General features: G+C 50.5%; 1 protein-coding gene across 1 annotated transcript; it reads right to left on the reverse strand.

Moving 5' to 3' along the window:
• Window positions 1-118: 118 nt before the first annotated feature.
• Window positions 119-22,162, reverse strand: LOC118786809 (protein GREB1-like). The gene is made up of 30 exons (XM_036542142.1): window positions 22,000-22,162; window positions 21,767-21,877; window positions 21,281-21,457; window positions 20,183-20,365; window positions 18,018-18,152; window positions 16,571-16,708; window positions 15,752-15,871; window positions 14,864-15,049; window positions 13,933-14,283; window positions 13,302-13,430; window positions 13,020-13,130; window positions 12,402-12,599; window positions 11,822-12,002; window positions 11,284-11,467; window positions 10,402-10,538; window positions 9,760-10,099; window positions 9,185-9,300; window positions 7,936-8,144; window positions 6,884-7,416; window positions 6,389-6,491; window positions 6,063-6,218; window positions 5,650-5,786; window positions 5,208-5,369; window positions 4,666-4,870; window positions 3,819-3,981; window positions 3,124-3,348; window positions 2,231-2,366; window positions 1,734-1,934; window positions 1,252-1,390; window positions 119-282 (listed from the first exon to the last, which is right to left on the reverse strand). The coding sequence occupies exons 1-30, from the start codon at window positions 22,160-22,162 to the stop codon at window positions 119-121; spliced, it is 5,493 nt and encodes a 1,830-aa protein (XP_036398035.1).
• Between the last annotated feature and the right edge of the window lie 1,048 nt (window positions 22,163-23,210).

The following is a 23,210-nucleotide window of genomic DNA, read 5'->3' on the forward strand; positions in this document are numbered from 1 at the left end:
AAAGTCATACATACATTATGGCAAAGAAAAAAACTCAGATAAAAATATGTACTTCCATGGGTGATCTTCCCACAGGTCGAATGAAGCAGTCCCCTTTGGCCAGCAGGGGGCAGTGATCTCAGATGTGCTTTCCCGTCAGGAAGAACAGGGGCCGGTCCTCTTTGGCGTTGGCCGTCTGGAACTCATCCTGGAGACGGAACCTCCACTCGTCCTCCAGCTCCAGGCGAACGACGGTCTGGCGCAGAGAGCTGCGGTCAGGGCACACCACACACAGTGTGGCCCCTGGGACAGAGAGGCGACAGGGTGAGAGGCGGAGCCTGCGACTGTGTGTTCTGTGAGAGGCGGGGCCTTTCACTGTGTGCTCTGTGAGAGGTGGAGCCTTTCACTGTGTGCTCTGTGAGAGGCGGAGCCTGTGACTGTGTGCTCTGTGAGAGGCGGGGCCTTTCACTGTGTGCTCTGTGAGAGGCGGGGCCTTCCACTGTGTGCTCTGTGAGAGGCGGAGCCTTCGACTGTGTGCTCTGTGAGAGGCGGAGCCTGCGACTGTGTGCTCTGTGAGAGGCGGGGCCTTTCACTGTGTGCTCTGTGAGAGGCGGGGCCTTCCACTGTGTGCTCTGTGAGAGGCGGGGCCTTCCACTGTGTGCTCTGTGAGAGGCGGGGCCTTTCACTGTGTGCTCTGTGATAGGCGGAGCCTGCGACCGTGTGCTCTGTGAGAGGCGGGGCCTTTCACTGTGTGCTCTGTGAGAGGCGGAGCCTGCGACTGTGTGCTCTGTGAGAGGCGGAGCCTGCGACCGTGTGCTCTGTGAGAGGCGGAGCCTTCGACTGTGTGCTCTGTGAGAGGCGGAGCCTTTGACTGTTTGCTCTGTGAGAGGTGGGGCCTTTAATTGTGAGAGGCCAGCTCTCAGCTTTGTGAGAGGCGGGGCCTTTGACTGTTTGCTCTGTGTGAGGTGGGGCCTTTGCTTTTCGGCTTTGTGAGAGGTGGAGGCTTTGTTTTTGTGCTTTGCTGAGTGTGCTGTTCAGATACCAGGCTCTCTTTTGTTAATAGCTAGATGTCACATCTCTTCAGGAGAGTTTAAATGTGGTCCTTCAAGAGTTTCAGCCACACAAATGCACAAACACACAAACACAGACACACACATGCACACGTTCACGCCTGCTTTGCACGCAGGAGCTCCTGGCCCCTGCACCAGCATGGGCAGGGCCAGCCTCACACTCACAGCCGCAGGTGATCCTCTCACGGGCACAAACGCTCACCTTTGAGGAAGTGGAACTTCTTGAGGAAGCCGGGCGTGACGAAGGCATCGCAGAAGTAGAGCAGCAGGCCGCTGAAGAGCAGCCCTGTGGTGCTGGTGTTGATGGAGTGAGGCCTGGAGCTCACGAAACACACCGTCACCTGCGAGACACACAGGAGTGGCTGTTCCTCTCAGGGGTCTCAACCTGGCTAACAGCGTTTTACGCTCACTTACATTCATTTTCACACCAAAATAGCTCCCATTACATTACATGGTGGTAGATCTTGTGCTCTGTTTTTCTCAGAATAAACCTGCTGTTAGCAGATCTGGTTAGCAGAGTAGAGCAGACATCACTGGAATTCACCTCTCATTCACAGGTATTGAAGATATTGCAGAATAACACCGTATGTGATTAGCATTTGCTTGTGCTAGCCCCAGCATCATGCTGTGGTTCTGTGCTGTGCTGTTCTGTGCTGTGCTGTGCGGTGCCGAGCGGGTCAGTACCTCCGGGCCCAGGCTGAGGTAGCAGTCCACAGACAGCACCGGGTGGTCGGGGTTTCGGGCGCTGAGGGGGAACAGGTGCTGGCTGCTGTGCTGCAGGTACTTCTCCAGCAGCAGCTGTGCGGGCGTGGCCAGGAAGGGGTGCTTGCTGTCCGGTGCACAGATGTACTGGGAGGGCAGCACAGTGGTGGGCACGTCTGCCACCTGGAATCATGGGAAATGTAGTCACATGGTAAAAGTAACTTGGGTAACTAAGCGAAATCTGCTGCATGGAGTCCAATGGTGACATTTCTCTTGGCAATTAGATACAGAATAACTGTGTATATGTACTGGTGCTGAAATTTTCCACAATTTAACTTTCTGTTGAACCTCACAAATCATTTACATGTTCATGTGTTTCCTATATGGCAAACTTGAGACAGACCCTGAAAAAGCTACAACGAATACGTAATATTCAGGTTATCTGAATGACAGATTTTGCCAGAGGAAGGCGCTGAGACCTTGGTTTTGATGATGAAGGTGCGGTACCCGCCGATGGCGATCTGCTTCTTCATCACGCTGAAGCCGTTGAAGCGGCAGAGCAGCAGCCCGGCACTGTGGGCCCTCAGGTTAAAGTCCACGTCGTCACAGGTAAACCTGCGCAGCCACAGAGAGCAAAGGCAATCGCCATTTATACACACACACAGACAGGGAAACGCCATTTACACACACACACAGATAAGGAAACGCCACTTACACACACACAGACAGGGAAACGCCATTTACACACACACACAGATAGGGAAACGCCACTTACACACACACTGACAGGGAAACGCCACTTACACACACACACAGACAGGGAAATGCCACTTACACACACACACAGACAGGGAAATGCCACTTACACACACACTGACAGGGAAACGCCACTTACACACACACACAGACAGGGAAATGCCACTTATACACACACACAGACAGGGAAACGCCACTTATACACACACACAGACAGGGAAATGCCACTTACACACACACACACACACACTGACAGGGAAATGCCATTTACACACACACACACACACACTGACAGGGACTCAGCAGTTACACACACACTGACAGCTTTTCCTCTCCAGCGGCTAGATAGGGAACAAGAGTTTTACTGTACATTCACTGAGCTTATAAAACTGTGATGGTGCAAATCCAGTCTAATTCCAGAGTGATCTTAAGAACATACTTAAGATTGGACAACAAAGAAAATTCTTAACACCAGCACAGTAGTGTATGTGTATTATAACAGGGTAGTATTTTTTGGAAAGTGTAACTTGGAAAGTGTAAGAGTTATGAGTGCAGTCTGTACAGCGCACTCCTGCAGGGTGTGTATCATAGTAGAGTGAGGCAGGGCTGACTGCACCTGTTCTGGTTGTACTGGACGTCCTGGGTGCGGTCCACGTTGAGCAGGAGGAAGTCGTGCAGGTGAGACCGGGAGAAGGGCTCCCAGTACCGGCCGGGCCCGCTGCCACGGCTTGACCACTTCCTCAGCCCGCATAGGCCGTACTGGGTCACGTCTGGGGTCGACTCCATGTGCTGCAGCACCTGCTTCAGCGACACGTTCCTCTCCACCGGCACAGTGCCCCCACTGGCCAGGAGGAGAATGATCAGCAGTTTAGAATATGTGGATAAATTACAGCTCACCAGTCTGCTGTTGGTAATTAGCAACTGGAAATAACTTATTATGTTGTATAATCATTTTGATTGGAATTCAATTATATTATGCACAGTTTCTGTGGTATCAAGATTACAGGTCATCCAATGTGACAGGGAGGTTCCTAGAACAGCTGCTGATCTGTGTAAATCCACCATATTTTTCAGCATAAAAACTGAAATGCAAAGAAAAGTGGAAGTGAAGTGGTTCAGGAAGACTTCTGTATCTCATCATCTCTGTCTTTCTGTCTCTCTGTCCGCCCGTCTCTGGACAGCATTCAGTTTTAATGCTACTGCTGCAACCTTTAAGAGTGCTGGGGTTACACATTCCCCTGATTCAACCTGTAACCTGCCCTTTACGCAGAGTGAGAGTCAGGTGACCGCAGAGCGACACCCCGGCCACACCTCTTGCTGTCCAGGTCCACGGCGTTCCACATGACGCAGGAGTCGTCTGCCAGGACGATAAAGGGCCACACGTCCTGTGGCCGGCTGCCCTGCTCCGCCCACCGGCTGCGCTCCAGCTCCAGGTTCTGGTAGGACAGCTCCTTGATCAGGAAGTGGGCGGCGCCTGTAGTCACATGGGGGGTGAGGAGGTCACATCAGCGGGCACGCAGCTCAGAATGTTATGCATCCCTGTGGAATTACTTTCAAAAACAACTACACACTTTACCTGTCAGGACCTGTGTAAATGTTTGTGGAATATGGTCTCAAGATTCAATACAAGGTATTAGTGTGTGTAAGCATACCTACAGATACCGAGCGCATTGTATAAGCTGCTCCTAATGCTTCTTTGATCCATATTTACTTTACACATTCTTGTGTAAAGTTTGTAGAGTTTTCAGTTGCTATGCAATTTGTGTCAGACCTCTGTTGACTAAGGACTTCAGTAAGGCTATATTCAAATGGACATTTAGAAGCTGCATTCCAAGTCAGGGGGTGACTTTTAATTTTTAAATGATTCTCCTGCACAAACCACACCCAAATTTGAAGTTGATCTCAGCCAGTGTCAATGACATCTTCCTTATAGAGTATGTCATGTATGCCATTCATCTGCTACATCTAAATCAATGACTGTAAATCAAATCCTATTAAACTGAGCAAGATCACCAGGTAAGCCACGTATGTATCCTAAAACGTCCACTGTAAAAATCATGAATCTGGATGAATCTAATCTTAAAATGATTAATTTCCCATGAGCACTTTCAGCACACTAAAGTAAAGCTTGAGAAGTACAGAGAACCAGCCCACGTACCGATGCCGGCCCCGTTGAAGACGGTGGGCAGCACCAGCATGATGTGGTTGGGCCAGTACTTCTTGTAGACGGCCATCTCGTACTCCTTCACCACCAGGATGTGGAGGTGTGCGGCGCCGTCCAGGGCGTGGAAGAGGTTAAACAGGCCGTGTTCGTGCCGGCCCGTCGTCGGGGTGAAGATGGGGCTTTTTATGCAGTCAGGATTCTGGGGGAGACAAGCGGATGGCTTCGGTTTACATACAGGAAACATGCTACCTCCTAATATACAGGAAATATATCAAGTCCTTTTGTAGCTCCTGAAGCACTGTCTCAGTTGAAGTTGTTTTCAGTTAATGACAGATTTTAACACTGATGTATACTTAAGTATGTAGTTTACTAACTGCTTACTGTCGTACAGTAACATATTTGTGACATGCTTTCTGATAGCATAAAGAGTTAAAATATGCATGAGGCATGACTTATTATTATTATTATTATTATTATTGTTGTCATCATCATCATCATCAGCTGTCCTTCTCAGGAGGGAGGGGGAGGCGCGGTACCCAGTCGGAGGTGAGGGGCAGTCTCATGCTCTCCAGCTGACCCCCGGGCTGGCTGAAGGAGAAGTGGTGCTCCTTGGATTTGGGGATGATGAAGTAGAGCTGTATCTCCTGTCCCAGCAGCAGATGGGAGAAGGTGAAAGCGTGCAGCGTGGACTCGTACAGCTGGGGACACAAAGAGAGGAGTCAACATGCAGTCCCCCTCAGCACTCTACCCAACACAACCTCCACTCACTTCTGCCCTTAAAACTCTGAGTGATGATCTTAAAACAGTGCTACTTTATTTCTGGTTATTACACAGCATTTTTATTCAGTTTTCCAAGGAAGACAAACAATACAACACCTGCCCCAACAGTACATAGATCAAAGTGATCAAAGTGGTGTGAATTCTCTATGGTTAGAGAATTCACAGCACACAGAGCAGGTGGATCAGATGTGTGCACACCTGGCGTCTGGGACTGAAGCCCATGTACAGGTGGCACTGCTCGCAGTGATGGTAGGTGTTGTAGGCCGCGTATTTGGACAGCTTTATCCTGGTGGTGCGTCTCCGAAGATACACATCCTCCAACTGCCTGGAGCTTCCTGTGGGGAAGAGGAAATGATGTCAGAAGCACAGCAACGCATTCTGAAATGTGGGGCTACTCAAAAGGGCACCCATGAAGTTACGAACCTTCTTTCCAATTCCCCTCCGATTAATTGCACTGAAATTTAAACTAAAGTACAACTGCATTATTCTTGCCATACAATGTTTTTTTTTGATACAATGCGTTTCAAATATAAAGGTAAAATTTCTAAATTTATCCAGGCCAGATGTTGACTCTGTGGTTGCACATATGATTACAGTGTAAGATCACTGACCCGCAGCAGTGGAGGTGACCCCTGCTGAGTACACAGCACTGATGTCCTCGTACTTTGGGTCGTTAATGCTGTAGATAAAAGGCATGGATCTGAAGGTGTCCAGGTTTGGCCACGCTGCATTAGGCTGGTGATACTGAACCGACTCCATCTGTACAACTGGAACAAGACACAACAACCGAGAAAAACTCCATTACACAGGGCAATGATGCTTCATGCTGATTGGCTGTTCAGCCATGATAAAGAGCGATGCATTCTGATTGGTTGATTAGTCCTGATGAGAACAATAAAAGCTGATAGTAGTCAAAGTGATCTGGACACTGACTCACCTGAGTTTATTTCCTCTTCGTCGTAGATATCTACTTCCATCAGACGAATCAACATCCGCGACAGAATGCCCAGAAACTGCAAGTAGGCTCCTGTTTTCCCTACCTAGTAGGTGAAAAAGAAACAAGTTAGAAATTTTTATGAAGAATCCAAGTATGCAGAAGCACTCCATAACAAAGACAAAGACACCGTTACAGGTGTACCAGACCTTCTGTTTGTCTTGCCTTCAGTAGTGTGTGTGTGTGTGTGTGTGTGTGTGTGTGTGTAAAGATGAATAAATTAATACACAGCACATGAAGAAGACAGAATACATTATTCTACAGCCTCTGACTAAATCCTGCACCATATGCCTCAGATACAGCACTACATAGGAAGACTAGAGGACTCCTGAAACAGGTACAGGAAAGGCTGTGACGGAGGTTACAGTATAAGAGGCCTGCGCTTTTAGGGGCGGCTGTGATGGGGGTAATCGGGGGTAACCGCGCCGGGCCCTGCACCTGCGGGGGTCCCGTCAGAAGCAGTCTGCGTGGGTGGAAGTTGTTGTTGCGTCCCTCGGCACGGTTGCTGCTGTCCATGTGCAGTGGTTTGGGGACGGTCCACTGCCGGTAGTACAGGGACTGCTCTGTGCAGGTCATCATCTTGCTGAGCGGCGGGCGGAAGGAGCTAGCCCACTCCACGCCGCCGTGCGGCAGCAAGGAGGTGGCCTTGGGCAGTCCGCCGCTGTCCGCCGTCGCCATCACGTCATACACCGCCTTCGGCAGCAGCACCACGGGCGGCCGATTCCGCCCGCGCGCCCAGGGGCACTGCCCGCCCCGCTGGGACAGGCCCGAGGCCCGCGTGGAGGACGAGCCCGAGGATGTCGATTTGGACGGCCTCCGGGAGCTCTGTGCCGGCCCCGCCTCTTTACTGGACCCTCTCCAGTCTTGGTGTGGGCGGGGTTTGTCCAGCTCTGTGACGCTGCTGTCCGGCTGGGAGGCCTGGGGATCCAGGGGGAGCCTCTGATCCAGAGCGGGAAGGTCACTGCTGACAGCTGCACACCAGGGTGAAAGCAACACACCGGCCTGAGACAAGCTAACATACACAGCACACAGCTTCATACACATTATACAGGCCAATATGAACGGTTTTCATTTTTACTTCAGGGATATGAAAACAATACCAGCAAGTCCTGATGTGATACCTATAAAATTTATAACAAACTTTTTTTAAAAACTGTGGACTCATTTACAGCGCAGATTATTCTAAGGACACATGTCCAAATTCAGAGTGATAGTCATGCTACACAGGAATATCAGGAGTGCAGTGAGTGAATAGCCGTGTGGAGATTAACACTGTAAAGCTGCCTGAGCGAGGAGAGAGCCTCACATTCAGGGACAAATTCACTTCCACCTGCCTGCAGTTACACATCATCTGATCATCAGAATGAGTTCAAACCAGAAATAAAAGCCTGGGCTTGCCCATGTAACACTGGTATACAGATACATTCAGACAGTGTTGAGTATGAATGACTCCTGCCGAGACAGAGGGTGTAATGATCATCCTCACTCACGCTCCACCACCTCCTCCTCCTCGTTGTCGGTGCTGCTGAGCTTCTCGGGGTCGCTCTCGGACAGGTCGCTGGCGGCGGCGTGCTCCGCCCCTGGCTCCACCCCTGGCCCCGCCCGCACCAGGCAGGACGCCAGGCCCAGCTCCTGCTCCAACGCCGTGCGCAGCAGGTACGAGGAGCTGATCAGGCGCAGGTCACAGTACTTCAGCGATCTGGGGAGAGGCCACGCCCGGAGGTCACGCCCGGAGCACACACGTCACCGCTCCACACTCACCACAGCATCAGTTCAGCTTACAAAGCCCTTACGGCAAACTGGCAGGAAGGCTTCCTACTTATTTTCCATCATTAAAAAATGATCATTTTTTTGTGTTTGTTGAGACAAGAATGTGCTCTAGTGGATTAACACCGGAACATAAACTGAAGAGCCCTGAAGAGGACTGTTTCTGCTACTGCCTACATTTCCTTTCTATCCTGGCTAAAAACAAAAACTACCTGTTTACACACACACACACACACACACACACAAACACTGGTGTATATTATTCACTAGCACGTGTTGTGTGTTCAATCTGCTACAGCTCTCTAGTCAACCCCCAAGCACAGCTGATCAGATTAATTTCTCATAACAATCAGTAAAGACATTTCTACCACAGCACTCGCAGATTCACAATGAGGCACTCACATTTGGCTACACTGCACTGTTTTGAACAAAGTTCCATTAGGGAAGAGGGCAGCAGTCCAAGCCACTATCGATAAAAACAATAATCACATCATCCCCATGGAGTAACATGAAGGGTCAAGCTGACCTGCTCTGCAGGGGTCAGTGCTTATGTGATTTGAAACACACAGTTGGGGGCTAAAGGTGACAAAACCATGTTCTGTGTTTGGCTCAAGATGGTACAAGATGCTAACTTCATTTTCACTGTTCAGTCCAATATCCAGTAAGGTTTACTGGTGCATAGGATGTAATGGAAATAAGACTACATGTGCAGAAATAAGTTTTTTTTATGGATACATATTTTATCAGACACATTAGTGACACAATGGCTTCAGGGTGCAGCTCGAGTCTGTTAGGCCATCTGTCTGGCTGTCCTCCAATCAGCCTCCACTCCCTGCTGCCTGTCCTCCAATCAGCCTCCACTCCCTACTGCCTGTCCTCCAATCAGCCTCCACTCCCTGCTGCCTGTCCTCCAATCAGCCTCCACTCCCCTCCCCATCCTCCCTCATCCATGGGTGTGTCCCCCTCTCCCACCTGGGCAGTGACTCTCCCAGGGGGTCCATCCCTGTCAGTATGAGGATACAGGGCAGGGCCTCCAGCTCCAGGTAGGTGCGAGGGGTCCAATCAGGGTCCTTGATTTTTAACCATGCCTGTGGGAGAGGAACAGCATGGACCCCCTGTCAGTGGTCTCACTAGGATATTAACCACTCTGGAACAAACATGCACACTTCACGGAAAGTTCCAGAAATGAAAAAAGATCAATGTGAAGCCAGTCTGGGCAGCCTCACACAAACCCCTGATCTGCACTTTACCCTGAACACATTAGCAGAAATGTCAGCAATAGCAAGGGACAGCAGTGAAGCAAACGAAGCTGGGGTTGTTCTGAAAGCTACAGGACACGAAAGGCACACTTTGGCCACCCGAGCTCATATAAGATACACTGAATCAAAGAATGATTCAGGATTTAATTGCAATTTTTCATACACTTAAGAACGTGAACACACAGAAAGCAATTCCATGTGCAGGTCTGCATATGAGTGTAACATTTGTAATATGAATGTCTCAAAAAAATATTTCAGAAATATGAAAAAAACCCTGGGCAGTATGACCTTCAGCTGGTGGAGGAAGTGCTTTCCGATGGAGAGGGCGGAGCCGGGGTTGCCGAGGACGACCTCGAAGCAGTGCTGCAGGCCCAGGCAGTCACGGGCGTGGCGCAGGCGCCGGTGGGCGAGGGCGGCGAGGGCGGAGCAGGGCACACGCAGCAGCAGCATGTGACCGTGCCGGCCGGGACAGCGGCGCCCGGAGCACAGCACACCCTGCACCATCTCCAGCGTCTCCACCGAGGCGTGCCTCTGCAGCCGGGCCTGGCCCGACGCCGCCATCAGCGCCACGGCGTACTGCTGCACGAGGGCGTGCGTCCGGATCACGCCGCTGTGCAGCTCCGGAAACCTTACAGAGGGAGAGCGGGGGGGTTCAAATGCCACTGCTTAAAAGAACCCTCAAGATGTACTAACAGACAACGTGCTTACAGTTATGTCTCCCAGCATAAGCATGTCTGCTACACAAGTGAAAATGTGGTATCTTAAAACCACACCACTATGAGACACACTGAACTGTCTCTGTATTGATGTGATATGTGTTGGGTCCTGCTGGGTGTTCAGTGTTGGGTTAGTGTGTTGGATCAGTGTTATCACTGTCCTGCTCCATGCTGAACGCCGTGGTGCTCAGTGCAGGTGGTGCAGTGTAGGTACCTCTCTGCCAGCATGCTGGCTGTACTCTCGAACCCACTGTCATATCTCAGCAGGGACAGCCCACTCCCACAGCGCGCCGACTCCAGGAACTCAGAAATCCCAAAGTACCTGCTCTTCTCACGGTACAGCTCCATATCCTGTGCAAGGAAAGGAAGGAACGACACAGGGTTACTGTTCTGCAGGAGGACAAATCAAAGGGGCTCCTTCCAGGATCCGCAAAAATAATGCGTACCAACGTTCCATTTGAGCGCAGTGTACAACACAATGTGCAGTGAAGGCTTTTCCTTAACATCTGACACCAGTCAAAGGACTAAGTAGCTACATTAATGTATTACTGAAGACTCAAAAATATTTAATGCACAGAAGCAGCCCATTACTGTGGTATTGTATGTAACAGATTTTGAGCTGATTACATTAGCTCAGTATGTTCATTGTGCTGTATAGTGTTGAACTGCAGAGAGTTGAACTGCATAATGTATCCAGACCTACCTTTGATTATTTTTAATGCATCATATAGCCAGAGAGAGTATTCACTTGCTAGACCACACCCTTTTTAGCTATGGTCAGAGGAGAGAAGACACTGACTACACTGAGGTAAAGCTGAACTCCCTATAAATCAAAGAGGCTTAATAGCAGCGGGGATGTGAGGAGCTGTATAGATGTATACTGTGGTTCTCTCCTCTGACAGTGTCTGACAGAGAGATGCTTACGTTGTTGAAGGTGGAGGATGTGAGGAGCTGTATAGATGTATTCTGTGGTTCTCTCCTCTGACAGTGTCTGACAGAGAGATGCTTACGTTGTTGAAGGTGAAGGATGTGAGGAGCTGTATAGATGTATTCTGTGGTTCTCTCCTCTGACAGTGTCTGACAGAGAGACGCTTACGTTGTTGAAGGTGGAGGGCCAGTGGACCTCGTTGTAGGGGCTGATTCGGGTGTTCTGTGTCTGCAGAGCGAAGGGGAACGAGGTGACCTGGAGGGTCAGGATGTTGGGGGCGTCCCAAATCTCGCGGCAGTTCAGCAGGTTGTCCGCCAGCCCGAAGTGCCCGTTACCCCCCGTGTGTGCTCCTCTGGACAGCGAGAAGCAAAGGTCACCACACTGCTCCACAGCAGAGAAAGCTAACACACCAGCACACACTGTACAGTACACACACTGCCATTTCTGTTCAGCTAAAGTGCACTGAGCACACTGATAGACCAGCACACGCAGTACCTGCTTCCTTTTGTGCTGACTATATATCTCCGTCTGATAGGCTAAAGCACACTGAGCACACTGATAGACCAGCACACACAGTACCTGCTTCCTTTTGTGCTGACTATATATCTCCCTCTGATAGGCTAAAGCTCTTATTTGTTCTGATAAAACACCCCAGGCACACTGAGAGACCAGCACATGAAGTACCTCCTTCCTTTCCCGCCCTCACCTGCTGAGGTCCCAGTGGGCGTGGTCATGCACCAGGATGAAGAGGGTGTAGGGGTTCATCTTGGACTTCTGGATGAGAGAGTCAATCTTGCCCTGCGCCCCCTGGTCCAGCTTGACCACGTACCGCTCCGCCTCCCTCTGAGACACACACTCCTTATCCAGACCCAGCTCCTGCAGGATCCCTGGAACAGCACCGACAGGGTATTAACACCAGGGGGCGCTCTGGCATTGAGCTCACAGGTTTACTGAAATCCACTACTGTGATGGGTGGTAGCTTCACATTCAAAGATACCAGTTTCATTCGCCACGGGGTAAATGGTTTGCTTTCGAATCCAGTGAGGTCCTACATAACATCTCTGGCACAAGGTTTCTCTTCTAGCCACTGCATGAAGATGGCCTTTTAAAAAGGTCTGGTATCCTTAGCCTTTTCTCTGAAAATTTTTTATAGCATTCAGAATGCATACAACCCCAGCTTATCAAAATATGACTGAATACATTAAAACTGAAGGAGACTTGTCCACAGAAAAAGATGAGCCTGGTCAATGTTGGGGGGACAGAGTGTCAGATCACAGGCAGCTCACCTGAGTTGCGCAGGTGCATGAGGACCTGCTGGAAGGTGACCTCAGAGGGCGGGACGAAGATGAGGAAGTCCACCCTGTCGAAGGAGCCCAGGTCCAGGTTCTGGGTGCTGGAGTCTGCGATGGCACACACGTGGGACAGCAGCTTCCTCGCCACCGCCAGCTGGACGGGCCTCACCTCGTGCCACTCCACCTGGTACTCTGAACGGGCACACCTGTCAGTCTCAGCTCAGGTATCCCACCTTATAACCAGATACTGCCTTCCCTCTGTGCTCCTCAGATCCTCATCTGGGAGGCTCCGGAAGGCAACAGGTTCTGGTGCAGCCTGCATCAGTATGCTAGCTAAGGGTTGTACACCAAGAATGTTCTTCAAGAATATTCATAATGAAGCTTGAGCAACGGCAGAGACAGCACTTTCACTGTGTAGTACAGGAAGCGGAATATCTGGTCCATACATAGAGCATCTGTGAGTGCATGTTATGAGGACTGACAGGACAGGACTCAGAAGGACAAAACTGCTGAAATCTGCCACCGGTCATTCAGCCATCTCTGGTTTCGCTGGCTGCCTTTACGGTCACCTGGAATGGAGCAGCGAAATGGCATGTCAGCTATGCGTCTCACCTGTGCAGGTGGCGTTGGGGCTATCCCCCGAGGACTCCAGACCGCTGGACAGAGACGAATGGCTGCCCCTGTCCAGACTGCATTTCTCCAGCAGGGCATCCACGTCTCCATCTGACAATGAGAACAACGCCCAATGGAGATGTGGAGATTCACCTTTCAAACGAACCCCGAAAGCGGATCACTGTCTGGGTATTGTAGATACTGACAGAGGAGTAAAGTACACGATTACAACTGGGCGTAATTTGGGGGTTGAGTTTTCCGCATACTTCCTGTTGCTCTCACCTGAGCCCAGGGAGCCAACGAGGGCCCTCAGCTCCCTCTCCCTCCCTGCTGCCAGCTGCAGGCTGATCTCCGTCAGACTCTCACTGGGAGAGAGCATGCTCTCTGCAACAGCCCGAGCCTGCTGCTTCCCTGGGCCACAAACACACAGCAGAGAGCCAATGAAAGGGGGCTCCCAGCACACAGCAGAGAGCCAATGAGAGGAGGCTCCCAGCACACAGCAGAGAGCCAATGAGAGGAGGCTCCCAGCACACAGCAGAGAGCCAATGAAAGGGGGCTCCCAGCACACAGCAGAGAGCCAATGAGAGGAGGCTCCCAGCACACAGCAGAGAGCCAATGAGAGGAGGCTCCCAGCACACAGCAGAGAGCCAATGAGAGGAGGCTCCCAGCACACAGCAGAGAGCCAATGAGAGGAGGCTCCCAGCACACAGCAGAGAGCCAATGAGAGGTACCAGCACACAGCAGAGAGCCAATGAGAGGGGGCTCCCAGCACACAGCAGAGAGCCAATGAGAGGTACCAGCACACAGCAGAGAGCCAATGAGAGGAGGCTCCCAGTACACAGCAGAGAGCCAATGAGAGGTACCAGCACACAGCAGAGAGCCAATGAGAGGGGGCTCCCAGCACACCACGCACCTGTCACCACGAGGCAGGACTCCGTGTCGTGGCTTTTGGACGTGCAGATGATGACCACGTAGTTGGTGTGGGCCAGCCGCCCGTCCAGCAGGCGGTGGAAGGTGTCCTCCAGCCCCTCGGCCAGCGAGGAGGCCACGCCCAGCACCAGCACGCCGTCCCCGCACGAGCTGGCGGCCAGCTTGGCCAGCCAGGGCAGCTGGGAGGCGCTGACGGGCTGGGCCAGGCTGGACAGGTGCGGCAGCAGCGGGGGGTGCGTCTGCTGGTACTGCCGCACCTCCGTCAGGTGAGACTCGCGCCAGGACCGCATGAAGATCTGCTCCAGGTCCTCCATCAGCGGGACCTGGTCAGGAGCTGAGGAGAACATGCCACAGCCAATCAGATTCCCTGCGCAGGCGTCACAACTGACCGCTGCACCAATCAGAAGCTACTAGGGCTGGCTGCTTCCTTTCACACAACCAATCACTGTCACCAGCATTGCTGATTAGAAATTGCCAACAGTGGCCTTTTTTTGCCATGATCCTGGGCAACTCACACAACAACTTTTTTTAACAAATCTATTTATGGTAAATACCCAAATATTTACTGGAACAAGGGTAACCTACTGTAAAATAGCAGTACATTTAGACTGGAACCTGCACCTTTTGGCTATAGGTTCAGTTCCCTAATAACTACTCCTGACTTCCACTCATTCTGTCACACAGATATAGTTACATATTACATTATGTCATCATTACACAGATGTCATTCATTGTATTATATCATCACCGTGACAATGATGACATCATATTACATTACATCATAATTACCACACAAATGACACCATATTACTTTATGTCATCACCGCTGCATGCATGAATCCTAACTTCATGAGTAAAGCCATCACCGCTGCACAGAGGCCGCAGGGTTGTCCCTTGTCCCTGCCGTTACCCACCCAGCTGCAGCAGGTAGTAGACGGTGAGCAGGACCTGCATCTCGGTGGAGAGGGGCTGCATGGGCGAGGCCCCGTACTGCTCGTACAGGCGGGGCAGGGCCTGGCAGCTGCGGTAGCAGGCCTGCAGCAGCGAGCTCACTATCACCTCTCCCACATTCCCACTGAGCACCGGCAGCTTCCCGTGACCTGAGAGAAACACGCACAGCCTGAGCCTCACTGCTGATCCCAGATCAGCTGACCTGAGGAAACCACGGGCAGCCTGAGCCTCACTGCGGATCCCAGATCAGCTGACCTGAGAGCAACACACACACACAGCCTGAGCCTCACTGCTGATCCCAGATCAGCTGCTAGAACCTGCTCTGCCATTTCCATGTTACAGCGATTAGTAAACAATTTTGCTACTCCACAAGAGATAAATCATGAATACCGTGTTCATGCGGAAATGTTTCAGTTCACAGTGCTTGAAATATTTCTTGTCATTTCTTGCAATATAGTTAGAAATCTAATTTGTAACAAATACAATTGCATAAACCCAACCATTAACATTAGATTAAGGTTTGGTAAATAGATGGAAGTAAAAGGTGCCATTCTCAATAATTCTGATGCTCAAATTTAAGGGTAAAACGAATTATATTTAAACTGAATCTAGGCCTTGGTCACACTAAACATTTCCTCCACACAGTTTGACCTCAAATGCCCATAATTCTGACTCAAAGTACATTTTCAGCATTTCTGACACAAACAAGATCAATCCTTTTACCACTGTGTTATCTTGCTTGTGCATCAAATTCCTTGAAACAGTCCTGCCCCGGTTACAGGCAGGTCACAAAGAAGTCAGACCCTGGCGGTCGCTGGACTGGAGGCTTTTTACATTTTTGGGAGTCTTACCTTTAAAGATGACAGGCCGGAGTCTGCAGGTGTGCACCAGGTGCTCTGGGACGGTGACAGACTCCCCCGGGGGCAGCTGGGGTGACGACCCCTGGGGGGCGCTGATCGGGGCCCCATTGTCTGTCGAACAAATGTAACAACACAGAAAGTGGCTCTCAGCGCGTAGTCTGAACAACAGCGGTGAGGGTAATACAGCACTCCAAACACAGCGGAACAAAAGAGGGAGAGCCGTGAAGCACACTCAGAGACAGGACTAACCCCCCGGACTGGCCTTCTTACTAATCACCGCGTCTGAGGGATGGGGAAGCCAAACACTGTCGTCATGTTAATGGTGTTTCTCCTGTAAATACAGCTCTACAATTTGTATCCATTCTCAAGAAACAGGAGACATGAAACATGTCAACTCAAATGTTTATCAAAACATCTTTTCCCGTCTTCTTCGTGTAACTCTTTTCACCCTCTGTGTCCCTGTAACTGATACCAGACTATAAGACTGAACCGGACAGAGGGGCCCCCATGACACCCATTGTACATGCAGACAATCAGAGACAAAATGGAGGAAAACTAACTACGGTCACCAGGTGCTCTTTGGTCGAGGGTTTGTATAAATGAGAAGGACACGAGAAATCAGGACGTCATCATTTAAAATCTGAAAATTTTGCATTTCCATGCTCTTAAAAACAGGAGTGCTGTGAAATGCAGACAATAATCTTAAAGAGTGAGGCAAAGCTCCAGATGCAGCTGTAATATTCAGCAGATAATTATCCGTGCTGTTTAACGCCTAAGGCGTCTACAGCAGTAACACAGACCAAGCGTCACGCGCAGGCCTCCTACCTGTCCTGGTGCTGTTAGCCGAGGCAGTGCAGGTGGTCTTCACTGAGGGTTCAGAGATGGCGGGGGACTCGGGCGACCAGCCCTTGTGTCTCTTTTTGGGGGGTCCCGTGTTTACTATGGTGCCTTAGAAGGGACAAACAGTGCTTTAATACACAGATACTCACATCAGCCACTGAGGTCTGACCCACACTGAGCAGCCATCCGCAATGGGCACCTTCATGGCCTTTAAAGCTGTAGAGTTTATGGAACCATGCTCACATCTGCACTCCACGCTTGCATATCTGAATTCTGGTTAAATAAATAAATAAAACTGAAAACTGAAATGAACTAAGCACTTATTTCTTGAGGAAACCATTCCTATAAGGCCCCCACATCAACAGCTCAGTTTAAAAACACTGTTGCCTGCCATAACAGACGATGGAGTTATACACACCACTCTGGTCCCTTTCTCCCTGTTGCACAATTAGCCACTGGTTTTATTTGCATTGTCTCACCAGAGAAACACCTGCAAGCGTGCGCTGAGCCACAGACCGTCTCACAACATTCTCGTTTTCGGAGAATTCGGCATGGACGGGGCAACATGGCCAATCAGAAGCTGCTGTGGTTGGGGGCGCTCTGAGCCTCAGCCGCTGTGCTCAGATGCAGCTGGGAGGCAGAGCCTCTGAGTAAATTCCAGCCGGGGGACCAGACCTCTCAGCAAAGGAGGCCTTTCACTTCATAACAATACAGAGGGTCTGTGCAGAGGCGTTTTATTGGTGGGCCAGTCTGAGAGGGAGGACAGCAGAGAGGGGCCTTTTACAGCCCAGAGAGCGCAGTCACAATGAGGGACAGCATACCAAAGCAGCTGCACAGAGCCAGACAATGCAGCAGGCCCTTCCTGGAGCAGCTAAGCAATAAAACAGGAACCAGTCTCAGCGAGGTGTGAAGTCTGCTGGTGGGGGCTGGGGGCTGGACACTCCCCTCGGTGAAGACAGCCATTAAATTAGCAGTGCCTGTTTTTGATAAGGCCCTGAGGTTCCTGATAGAGCTTCGCTTTATCACAAGATGAGCAAAATAGCACAAATCTGTGCACAGTTTACCGCACAGCTGACTGTCTCCTTCCCCCGGCTGCAGGATGCCCAGAGCACTTTGTGCCTGCAGGTCTATAAGTGACACCAAATCAGCTCAATCATACCCAATGACTGGAGCCTTTAAAAAGTTTCTCACCTTATTCTCTTGCATTTTTGCATTCAATTATTTCTCACACTCAATATAACCAGCTCTGGCGACAATATATTTACTGCCTTCCGTGGAGTGGTTTTAATTCTTCTTGACAGCTGCCATTTTCAGTGCTTTATTAGAATGTTAGGCTTTGGCAAGTCGACTCTACATTTGTCATGACAACGAACAGACTCAGACCGAAGTGGGAAGCATCAGAGGAGTGACAGCGTACCTATCACAGAGGGCCTGCCTGAACCATGTGACCCTGGGCCAGGCTGTTGCAAGGGCTGCTGGGATAGGCCAGACTCTCTGCCATTGGTCAGGGGAGGAGGAGCTGGGGCTGGTGGGTCTGGGGGCAAACCAGCTGCTGGAGAGAGACAGACACAGTGTCAGTATATACCCCTACACCCCTACAACCACAAGAGGGAAGAAACCAAGCACACTGAACACAGCTACCTTTAAATAAGGCTTACAGGTCAAACTTGTATGTAGGACACATCTCTTTATCATGAGCTGTTTCATGGCTGACGTTGAAAGAGGGCAGTAAACATTTTCCTTATGCACAGATCATGCTACTGTAAGTGTTTCAGTCTTGGCGTCTCATTACTGTAATCCAAACCTATGTTTAACAGTGAAGTTAATCACAAATTCATACAGCAGGCAAGATGGTAGGCGAAGTCAAAGATGCAGGTTTGCAATTAGTGGTATGCAATCAATACTCTAGTCTTGCCTAGACTAAAGCTAAAATCTCTAAATGTAACCAAGGAAACTTTAAACTGAACACGGCCAGCATCTGCACCACGTCTGGACTTGAACAGACAGGATTAACAGGCAGGAGACAGAGGCAAGGTGAGTCGACTCTGAATGAATGCTTCGGTCTGATGCAGTGGCCATACCTGCATAGCTGTCCCCTGTTGGGCCAACGTGACCTGTGGCCAGCAGTGTTTCCGTGGCAACGGGGGCAGGCAGGTGTTCCTCTGAGGTCATGTGACTCCCACAGGTATTGGCAGCTGGCTGCTTTACTCTGCTGTCTGAAGACAAAGACACAGTTTGCAATCCAGAACAGGCAGCTGTTAAACCCAGAACAGGATGAACCAGCAACAGAATCAGATGCAATTAGTGCCCTTGCTATTCTGCCTTCACAAAATTTGGCATGTAGGTGTGTAGCTTTCACACAAATGCATGCCATGCCATGTGAATGCCGTGACGTTTCAGGAAAATGTACGTACAAAATGTACTTGAGTTTTATTTTCCCAGTGGCTGACAGCCTGACTGCAGTGAGAAGAATCAGCTGGACAGCCAGGAGAAATGGTGCTCCTACCAGACTGAGGCAGGGAAGAGATTATAATCACTAAATTCTGTATAATTTCACGTACTTGTTTGATTTTGCCCTTAGTACAGAAAAAACAATTTTCAACTGCTGTTGTATTGTGCTGTGTTGTTGCGTATCTTATTTAAATACATTATAATTTAGACAGCTAAGTGTTTAACAAAACACGGACAAAATTCAGACTGAAAAAGCACTGGGAAAATATGATAAAAAGTGGCCCTCAAAGGTTTTTCCATGGAAAAGCTCAACATAAATGGAAACGTCATGTGCTTCCTGAAGGGCGTTCTCCCAGCTCATCGGTAACAGTACTCCCCATTTTCCCGGTTACCACGGCAGAGTGCCGGAGGGTTGGGATGTCCCTGGCTCTCCGGCCATTCGCCAGAAAGGCACACTGTGAGTCTAAGCAGGGTCAGTGTGGTTCTACCGGTCTGCCCAGATCTGCAGACCCCCCCTGTCTGAGGGGAGGGCTGGAGGTGGGGGAGGTGAGCCTGTTTCAGGGACAGACTCGGGGTCTGCGCACATAGGCACTTTCAGCCTCCTGTCCCCCAGCTCAGAGGGACATGGGACCTGCAACCACAGCTCGACTCAAAGTGAGACAAACTGCCTTGATGTAAAAGGCAGGTCACGATTCTAATGCAATCACATGGAAGCCCCTTGTTATCTGGGCATTGCGTATGCACAGTATCAGTACCATCATAAATCAAACAAGAAAGTGAGCTTTGCTTTGTGTTGTGTTGTACTGAATTACACACTAATTGTACCAACTGTGTTTGCCCCCTGGGCTCTCTTGTTTATCTTTTGAATCCTGAGCAGGTTTCTTTAAGCTATGTGGTTGAATGACATACAAGAAAGATAACTGGTCTGACCATGATCATGTTCAGCTTTGGTTGCGTTTGCCACCTCTGAGTTGGAGGGCAGCATTAAACAGTAAAATGTGCAGCTTAGAGGTCTGCACCTGTGAAACGCAGCTCAGCTTTTGTCTTGAATCAGGAGGCTGCAGAGGGGTGCCCCCTCCCCCCGCCGGTGCAGACGGGGGTTCAGGTTCGGCTGAGGGCGGAGCCTCTTACCTGTGCCCTTCCAGCAGATGGCAGGGCCTTTGACCAGCACCCCCTGGGAATTCCTCAGGAGGCAGTACTTTAAGTGCTTCTGTTTCTTGGGCTGGGTGGTTAGCTTCAGGTTGATGTGGTTCGAGAACTCGGTGAAGTATCGAAAGCCTTTCTCTCCGCACCCCACACAATTACCTGAGAAACCTGGGAAGGCAGGACAGGTGAGCACCTCAGAGAGAAATAATTATCACTTTGAATGAGAATTGTTAATTACAGACCATCTTACCATACACACGTAAGGACAGGTCTTAGGCTTATTTTTCCAGCCGTTTCCAAAACACTCAATCTAAATTTGACCACTGTGTTGTGCACCATTGTGCGAGAAGAGTATCCTCTCAATTAGCTGAGCAGAAACCTCAGCAGCAAGGCGGTGTGGCAGTTCAGAGGGTGAGTGTGAGTCAATCAGTGGCCTAATCTCGTTCAGAGACACACATCCTAACCGGGGTTCTCTCAGATGGCTCCGTTTCCATAGCCACCAGCCGATGTCGCATGTAAGGCCAGCAGCAGATAAACGGGCCATAGAAACAGGACTGCAGAATTAGATGCGTCTGCGTGACAGACACGGTCTGACTGAGCGCTGTCAGGTCACCCTGCCCCAGCTACAGGGCTGTTCAGGAGACCGAGGCCTGCCTTACTCTGACACGCACCAGCCTCCTTCCCCTCACACACCCTCGCTTTGCACCACGGCTTTCCAGAGACCACACACCAGACTGCTTCTTCCTGAGTGCCAGGAATAAATGGCATCTCACACACTCTTCTGCACTTGGAGACAGAGACGGTTTTATCAAAGTGCTGAGTACAGAACACTTTGGGTTGGCACTGTCCTGAATCTGACGTGAGACCTGTGACTGCCAAGGTTTATTGGGCCTGAGAGTAAGGTTAAAGATCTCACGGGACTGAGAGAAAGGTTAAATGACACCAGAGCTTCACGTCCATTTTGCTAAAGCGCATGGCTAACAGTAAGCCCTGGTGTCCGTATTCAAGGCCCCCTGGTACAATCACTCCATTTACACGCTCGGGGGGGGGGGTCTGGGTAGTTGTAGGTGCTGCCCTGCTCACCTAAAAGTGCGTTGCGTCCGCTCTCGTCCGGCAGGAACCTGTGGTCCACGGCACACACAAGGATGTGGTCGGGCAGGGCGGGGGACTTGGCTCCCACCAGCAGGAAGCCCTGGGGGACCTCCAGAGCGGTGCTGCCGATTGAGGCCAGCCGAAGGTCTTTCCCCGCCTGGCAGAAACCTGCGGTGGGGGCAGAAAGCGGGCCTTCAGAGAGAGCAACCCTGTGAGAACATGACACAACAGAGAGCCCTGACACTTTAACTGGCAAAAAAAACGGCTCTCTGACACTTGAGTGACTCTGTCACAGGGAATCGAGCCCTAACCGGGCCTCAGCCCCAGCAGGGCTCACTCCTCCACTGTTGCTAACATCCCAGGACTGAGGCATGGTGCTTTCACCAGTTTTTCTCAGCACATAGTCCTCTGTCCTCAGACTGCGATCTACAGAGCTACGGGAGGTTCCAGCAGGTGAGGATGGGGGCGCTCTCCTACCGTCAGTGGTGCAGCATCCCTCTGGCGGGGGCTTCATCTGGTATGGGATGGGGGGACTGTTGGACTCGGAGCTGTCTTCTTCATCCTCATCCTCATTTTCTGGTCTGCCGGCTGAAACTAAGAAAAATATGAAATATAAAAACATATTCAGTTTTGCACATGCATGCAACATTAAAACAGCTGCACAAACCATCCTCCGAAGTAACAAACAAAGTAATTTAAAAGGTCGTCACCTTTACCTTCCAGCGCTGGGGCCGGGTGCTCAGCCTCCAGGTACAGCTGGGAGAACACAGGTCTGGGCACCACATTGTTGGAGCGGAGGGAGGCCTCTATGGAGCTGTGCAGCACCTCCTCGAACCGCGTGGTCCTCAGCTGCCCTGCATACGAGTTGCCCATAATCTCCAAAGACAAGAGAGAAGCAAGACTCTGAGGGCCGCTGGGTCACTGAGATCTTCCTTGAGAACTTGGTCTGTACTATTGTTATGGAGCTTCATTATGGAGATGAGAGAGGAAGGAGAGAGAGACAGGAGAGGGTAGGACCAGCCAACACACCAGCATGAAGCTGTGTGTTAATGGCTTCACTTAACAATGGCAGGAGTGGCATTCAGTGTCAGGAAACCACTAGCCTTATGCTCACCATCAACATCAACGACATGTGGGAAGCACACCAACATCTGCGGATGTTGCCTTGCTTTGACTGTGGCATAAGGAACAAACGAGTCTGTTTCACAGGCGTTGGTCCCATCATGGGTCCCATCATGAAAAAACACCCCTCACACAACAGCCACACTGCAAAGCTCAGTCCCTGGTTCAGTATTCCTCTCCCCGCACACTGGATGACCGTTTTGAATGTTCTTGTGTAGATGATATTTAAATCTCACGTTCCTCCCTCTAATAAGCAAGTTTCTTCAAAGACATTTCCTTTGGATGGCTGAATATTAAATGGAGCTTAACCCTCCAAGTTGGGCGTGCTGTAATGTACCACTCCGCAAGTCCACCCCAGCCACAGAGCTCTCTGCCCCACAGGAAACGCCAGTGGAAATCCTTCCAGGCAGCTGTAGTTCCATTCCACATTGCTAACTGTACTCACCTCTTAGATACTCCACCTGTCACATGAGGCTTTTTCTCATCGAAAAGTATAAAAGTATAAAAAATGCATTGCAAAACATACAAACCATGGCTAACTGTCTTGAAAAGCTACATTCATTAACACCCAAGCCATACGTAGCTGAAACAAGCACATCTCTTAATAAAACAAACTTAAACTCACTGCCACAAGCTGGCCTCCCTGCCAATAAATGCAGTATCATCTGCACCAGCTCCTCCAGGGCTCAGTCTGACCGCCTTCCTGTCACCATCTCCTCTCACTGCACCCATCTCCACCGCTCCCTCCTTCCACTGAAGCCTGCAGCCTGCATGCACTCCAAACCCTGCCGCTGGCACG

The sequence above is a fragment of the Megalops cyprinoides genome, chromosome 12 (genome assembly GCF_013368585.1).
Source record: "Megalops cyprinoides isolate fMegCyp1 chromosome 12, fMegCyp1.pri, whole genome shotgun sequence".
NCBI lineage: Eukaryota > Metazoa > Chordata > Actinopteri > Elopiformes > Megalopidae > Megalops > Megalops cyprinoides.